Raw genomic sequence first — 7163 nt, forward strand, 5'->3', positions numbered from 1 at the left:
ATCATGCGGCTATCAAGGGGTGGCAATATTGCACAGGAGCTGTACCTCCACAGATCAGCAACAACACACTATACAGTCACGTTACCTTTTTTCCTGGAGTGGCAGTTGTTGGAGGACTCATCCATGTCAAGCACGTGCACTGCACCAGTGTGGGGGACTCGCGTAGCTCGCAGGTGTTCATGTCCCACACGTGTACACGACTATTATAAATCACCGCCAGATAGTTGTCGTCCTTGTTGAATGAGACGGGAGGGTGTCGTGTATCTGTCATCTTTTACCACGTGTCGCACTACTCTGAAGCGCTGGCGCTTAAGCTTTCACTGTGATTTATCTCAGAATCATTAAGCTTGTCGTCCATTTGGCCGTGAATATTTCGCTATATTTCTTAAAAATGAGGCTTTGTGTAGATAAATGGTTTCTTTCTATGTTTATTGGTGTTGTGATTGCGCATTAAAAATTAATTATTATTGAGTGCGCATAGAATAGAACAGATAGGACGGCATTACTGCTTGAATTCCCGATGGCCAGTTCGCTAAGTAACGTGAGTTTATCTTATGTTATTCTGGTGACTGCATATTGACAATTCTACACGTGACTGCTTCAAGCTTTAATTTACTATTGACTGTTCTGTTTTGTATTTTGCAACTGTGTAGTTACTTGTCCTGTGTTTATGTTGTCTATATGTGTGTGGAGAGCACATTTGCAGGCTATAAGCCTTCTGTGTGCCCACGTCTTTTGACAAAATTGATAATCTAATTTATTAACAGAATTGAAGGTACATATATATATATATATATATATATATATATATATATATATATACAGTAACACATTATACTGTAAAGCTTGATGACTACAAGAGACATACAATACTGAGGGTCTACCAGAGTCCTGCTCTGGTAACCACTAGTATGTGTGTCACACTGTGTTATATTGCTCTGACATAGATCAGTTTCACTTTAGTTACAACTCTATTTGCAATCGATCAAAATATTCCTATTATGGTCACCCAGGTCATCGATTTAATGGTGTGTAAAATTGCTTAGGCTACCAGTACTGCTCCTTGACCTGCAGCTTGCATTTTACAGTTTGTTCACTGTATTCCATTACTTGGTACCTTTTGAGCCCAATCATTTGTGTCGGCCATAAGAAGTATCAGTGATTAAGGTAATGGTCAGACATAATGTTCAATCAATACCGTTGGTAGAAAGATTCACCCAGACAAAATGTATATATCAGACTTGACAATGTTTCAAGGAAAAATGTCTAGACGAGTATTTTCTATTGTCTGATTTTAAAAATGGTTTTGTTTAGGCACTGTGTTCTATCTTGTACTTTTATGAATATAAAATTGCAAAAGATCCCAGGCTCTTTACGACACTTGCCTACAATTCAAGTTGTCTCTGGGAATTGAGTCACCAACCGGTTTGGAATGGTCAACATTGTGCCTTCAACATTGTCTTTTTGTGGGTCCCTAATGAGATGGTATAACAGCAACAGTTTATGATATTGAGTAAAGATTATTATAGTCAGCCTCAGAATCCACTATTCTGTTGAGATAGGCTTTTTCCAACAGAAAACCAACATCTATTTTCTGTATTCCCAGATTTTATTTATATAGCACATCATATTAGATTGTGGTTTTTGGTTTAATTTTAAGAGTGGCCATTAAAAATTATTGTAACATATAACGAACCAGAGGAGGATGGACATGATATAAGTGCTTTTGAATTTTTTTTTTTTTACTGTTAATTGCATATTTCTAACATGTGACGAGGAGTAAGTGATAGAAGAAATGTTCAGCAATGTCCACACCATGTGCTTCTTAAGATGAAAGGCAAATTCTCATTGCAAGACAGTGTGCAAGTTTCTAATTCTCTATTCGATTCTCTGTGAGACCAAGCTAGCAGCATCTGCTTTTCTTTTTCAATACCCTGAGAGGCTTTGTTAGCATGTACATTGCTTTCTTCGACAATTGAAAATGTCACTAAAGCTTCGAAACTTTGTTACAAATGTCATGTCAACAATTAATAAACACAACTGATGATTACAGTGGAAACTCTCTTAACAAGTTAACAAATGGTTTGTACGTAAATTGTAGAAAAGGCTTGTAACCTCTTCACATTGTGCCATCTCATGTGTCCCCCTCATATGGTCCATACACACGTTCACCAGACTGTGGTACAAGATAGACTGCAGCGGACAGGTGGTGGGGAGGTTGGCAGTCCAAGCATCACTACTGCTACAAGGAAAGACTAAACCAATCTATCATCCTGCTGGTGGGTAATTGTATTTGTACATACCTTGTTATGTATGTATGTATGAATGTATGTATGAATGTATGTATGAATGTATGTATGAATGTATGTATGAATGTATGTATGAATGTATGTATGTATAGTATAACGGAATTTCTTTCCATAACAATGTGTCTCCGGGACTATTATGGTATTATTATTATTATTAGCACTTTACAGTGACCAGCACTGAAGGTCTGACAGCAACATGTGCTGCAGCCTTAGGATTACCTACCCTACAAGGACTTAGATCTAGTGACTTAACTTACTGACTGAATAAGGTGTAACAGAAAAGGGGCCAAAGTAAGGAAAAAAAAATCCCTCCAGCCCCAGGATTCGAACTGCAGGTCACCCAATGTCTAGTCGGGGCCACACTAGTACATGGCCACTATAAAGAGGTGGTCTTATTACTGAGTTCATGAAGTACACCTTAGCTGTGTTTGGGGATTGCACCTGAGTGTGATAAAGTGATATAACCTACCAGCGTAATTGCCCCAAGAAAATTTTTGTGTTAAAATTTTACACGACTGTCCTATAAGAGTATCTCCATCTTGTATAGTACTGGTAGCTACAGTCACAGTGATAACTAACTAGATTTAAGGTAACTCCAAATGAGAATAATTATAGCTTCCCATCTTCTGCCTGCATCACACATGAGTACCTGCATTGAATGGCCTTTCTTAATTTAAAACTTGAAAACTTTTCCTGTGCTGCCATATTGAAGGGTTTCTGTGAAACTCTGTAATTAATTTGCAGTCTCTATATTAACTGCATTATAACTTTAAAACTAGCGGGTGCTGCGAACGTTGACTGACTTAAACTTTGAAATTAATACTCCAATAGAAGAGTAACTTAACAAAACAGTTACATTTGGTTGATATAATGGAACAAATGGATAAAGACAATATCCCTCCCACCCATACTGAATTTTGAAAATATCTGATGGCCAGTGTTGGGGGTAACGCGTTACATAATAATTATTACTTTTGTGGTAGCGAAGTAATATAATGAAATATGCTGTTAAACAGGTATTATAACTCAAGTTACTTTACTTGCAAATGTAATGCGTTACCTAAGTAATGAAGTTACTGTAACGAGTCTAATATTATGTAATATTATTACTTTAAATAACGAAGTTACTAATCTTGTTAGTAATCCACTGAGTAATGCCTAGCCACTATGAAGTAATGAAGTCTACTGAATGAAGCTTATTCACCAGCTTCTTACTTATAACCAAGATTTGCACATTGTCCAACAACGCAATCATGTCACATGATAAGATGGTAGTTTCACATGTGACAGCTTAAGGCTGTGGACACAAAGTAATATAATATGTAATATTATCGTCGTTACTTTATTATAAGGCTAGTATGTAACTGTAACTAAATAGTTCAGTTGTAAATAATATGTAACGAGTTACATTTAAAAAGTAACTGTCCCAACACTGCTGGTGGCCAATGTGTCTTATATTAAAGGCAGCAAAACACACAATGCTTTAAGTAAGACTTGGCTACTACTCTTAAGATTGTATAAAATTGCATAATTTTTGCATATAAAATTATTTTACAAAGAATGTACAACACATGACTTGATATGGTCACTACAATGAGGTGGTCTTATTTCAAGTTATTTGCTGTGTAAATGAGGTTTCACCATGTAAGTATTTTGGTCATGCATTGTTCTATATAGATTTCCCTTGACAATCCACTCACATAGCCTATATTTGTCAAATGAAGTTATGTAATATTAGCCCTAAAGTTTGTTTCTTTGAGGTCTTTATTGGTGCATGCCCAACTTCTGCTATAATGATGTGACATTGTGTTTTCCTTTAGTTGATGTAGGAGATCATGTGATCCTGACGAACACAAGACATGTGGTGTTCACCGGTAACAAGTGGAAAGACAAGTTGTACCGACACCATACTGGGTGAGATCTGATTGGCTGGAATATTTTGTAGACAAACTTGTTACAGGTACCCCGGGGGTTACACACTATGACTGCTGAGAAGTTACATGATAAAGACCCAACACTGGTAAGCTATTGAATCTTCTGCAATGGTGACCATTTTGGAAATTATCAATACTCACACATGAATAATATACATACACTTTGGTAAGATTTCAATCAGTATTATACTGTACACCTGTAACTTAGGAACACCAAGCTACAGTCTTGACTGAACGCAGCCAACCAAAATATTTAATTCACTACAGTATGTATACTTACATCCTCTGGCCTGTGGCTCTTGAACTTGGGTGTAGTATCACTTGGACCCATAATACAATCATTATTTATAATTTAGTCCACGTATAAAATGGCTTTGAGCAGAGTTGTTTTCACAACTGCTTCTGTACAGAAGTACACAACCCTTGGTGGTGGGTGGGCAAACTGTTGTTGGTATATCAACAGAAATTGGCTAAGCAGGTTGTTTGGGTCTCCATCTTTAATATAGGTCTTTCAAGGCATACCTGACCAGAATAGAATACATCTGGAAACTTTTCAAGAGTGTTCATTTCTCTGGTGTTGTGTTCTAGCTGGTCAGTGCCATTGCCACAGTATTCCCAGTGGCTGGCACTCATCTCTCTGAAAAGCAACCTGAGCAAAATAGTGGCATATAGCTGTGGAGTAAATGTGTAGTATATTAAAGTGGCTATCCATTCATGGTGGAAAGTAAACTTCAATGGTGTGTGCGTACGTAGATCAATAATGTCAAATTACTTTGTACATACTGTGTAGCAGGTTTTGTGTGCAAAGACTCACTTTATTTGTAAGACTTATAATACATTAAAATTGGTGCCTGCAGTCCTATGCACTCAGCTCCAGTCTTCTACACTGTAGCAGCTGGCATAAATGTCTAGGATTGCCCCATTGTCCTATTTTTCATAAACCCACTAGTTCTGTTCTATGTATGTAATAATATCTGTTATCCTCAGGTGGTAAAAAAAGCAATTTATGGTATGTTACCGAAGAATCGCCAACGACAACGACGGATGAAACGTCTATATTTGTTCCCGAACGACATGGACAAGGACCACCCCTACAACCAGAATGTGACTCATGAAATATTAGGAGTCACCATTGTACCACAAGCATTAGAGGAGTACACACAAGAAGAAATAGACAAATATCCTAAACTGATTGAGTGGAACGAATAGTTGTGTGCAACTTGTATTCCTTGTCATTATTGTAAAACTATTTGATAAAATTTATGGCATTTCTTTCTAGTAAATTGGTGCTATGCACATACATATCATTGACAATTTCACCTGATACAGGACATAGTGACAATTAATCGGTTGAATGCAGAGAATGCCTCAGATCCCAGCTGTTGTGACTCCCTTTGGCACATGCCTAGACTGCATTGGGTCACCACTGGGTGTGGGATTTTTTCTGCATTCTTCACAGTTTCAGATACATGTTTCTGACTTCCTGTATTTACAGGCCTGGGTCCCTAGTGGGATAGCACTAGCCTAAATATTTCAAGGGGCAAATTTTTCAAGGTTGAGCAATGTTGCTAAAAATTTTTTTCACAGATTTGCAAACACTCCCAAAATGTGTTAGACTATATGGAGGTCTAAATATTTCAAGGATAAAATTTTAGCTGGTAATCCCCAAAACTGTGAAATCAGCGAAAATTTCCCCCCTCAAAATATTTAGGCTATACGGGAATATAGACTAAATTGCTCTGCAATATGCAGTAGCAGAGCCATGCAGTTTCATCAGCCTATAAGGTTAATTCTATAAGAGATTTTTCTTTAGAATTGGCTTCACACATTAATATTGCTCCTAATTGACTAGTTTTAAAAAAAATATATTATACATACTTAGGAAATCTCCTGCGGCAGCATTTTAGAACGAGCTGGAGGGAAATTTGAGACCTCAGCTAGGCTTCCCAACTCAGAGGTAGACATCTATACTGAAACACCGGTACCAATGGGCCCCATAAAATTATCCACAAATTTATTGTTATATAGTTACATGCAGATACATATACAATTACACACTATAAATCTATAACAGCATAAATTATTAATTATGTAGACATATAACATTTATTTGTGTACAATTATTACAATGCAATACTTAAACTAGTACTAAGTAGCCATCACACCTGGAAAACATAAAATTTCATTTTATAACTTGTTTACTATTAGTATTAAATATAAGAACCACAAGATACATGGCTGCTACTGACAATAGCAAGTAGCTACTATAAAAGGGACCTCATTCCATTAACTCTATCATATTAATCACTCCATCATGTGGAAAGCTCTTCTCATCATTGCTGCAGTATCTATAGCAGGAGAAGTGGATGCTGCATTGCCTTGTGACTCGGTGTTAAGGATCTACCGACCAGACCTATTTACACACTGCTCATGTTTCTATGGTTCTTGGAGCAGTTGGTCAAGAACAAGTAGTTCAATATCTGCTACCAACTGTGGTAGTGGGTATCGTTATAATGCACAGCGAAGTAGAAAAGATAACAATGGAAACTGTAAGGATGAAACTCAGACAACATCTTATTGTAAGTAGCTATAGCTGCATGTGTAGCTGTACATCTATCTTGTATGGATACAGGTGAGCCAACACTAGAAGAAAAGGCGAAGATCATGATCAATTCCTTAGGTCTTAAAACACCATCACAGGGGTTAACGCCAACAACACATTCTATAACATCAGTACCAATACAATACATAGTATTTGGTAATTTTACTTTGAATCGTAACCGGCGTCAAAGTATCTCAAACATTTGCCCATTGCCAAGTGGTCAGATATGCAAGCAAAGTATGTATTTAACAATAAGGAATAAATGTAACTGTATATTATATGATTGTGCATTTGTATGTGTATATGTGAAAGGCTTCT

The 7163-nt window shown here is 36.9% G+C and overlaps 1 protein-coding gene across 1 annotated transcript; it reads left to right on the plus strand.

The window, feature by feature from the left end:
* Positions 1-1830: 1830 nt before the first annotated feature.
* LOC136267449 (large ribosomal subunit protein uL13m-like) lies at positions 1831-5452 on the plus strand. Its single transcript, XM_066062610.1, has 5 exons — positions 1831-1892; positions 2176-2279; positions 4130-4223; positions 4832-4922; positions 5231-5452. The coding sequence occupies exons 1-5, from the start codon at positions 1831-1833 to the stop codon at positions 5450-5452; spliced, it is 573 nt and encodes a 190-aa protein (XP_065918682.1).
* The last annotated feature ends 1711 nt before the right edge of the window (positions 5453-7163 follow it).

The sequence above is a fragment of the Dysidea avara genome, chromosome 9 (assembly GCF_963678975.1).
Source record: "Dysidea avara chromosome 9, odDysAvar1.4, whole genome shotgun sequence".
Classification (NCBI taxonomy): Eukaryota; Metazoa; Porifera; class Demospongiae; order Dictyoceratida; family Dysideidae; genus Dysidea; species Dysidea avara.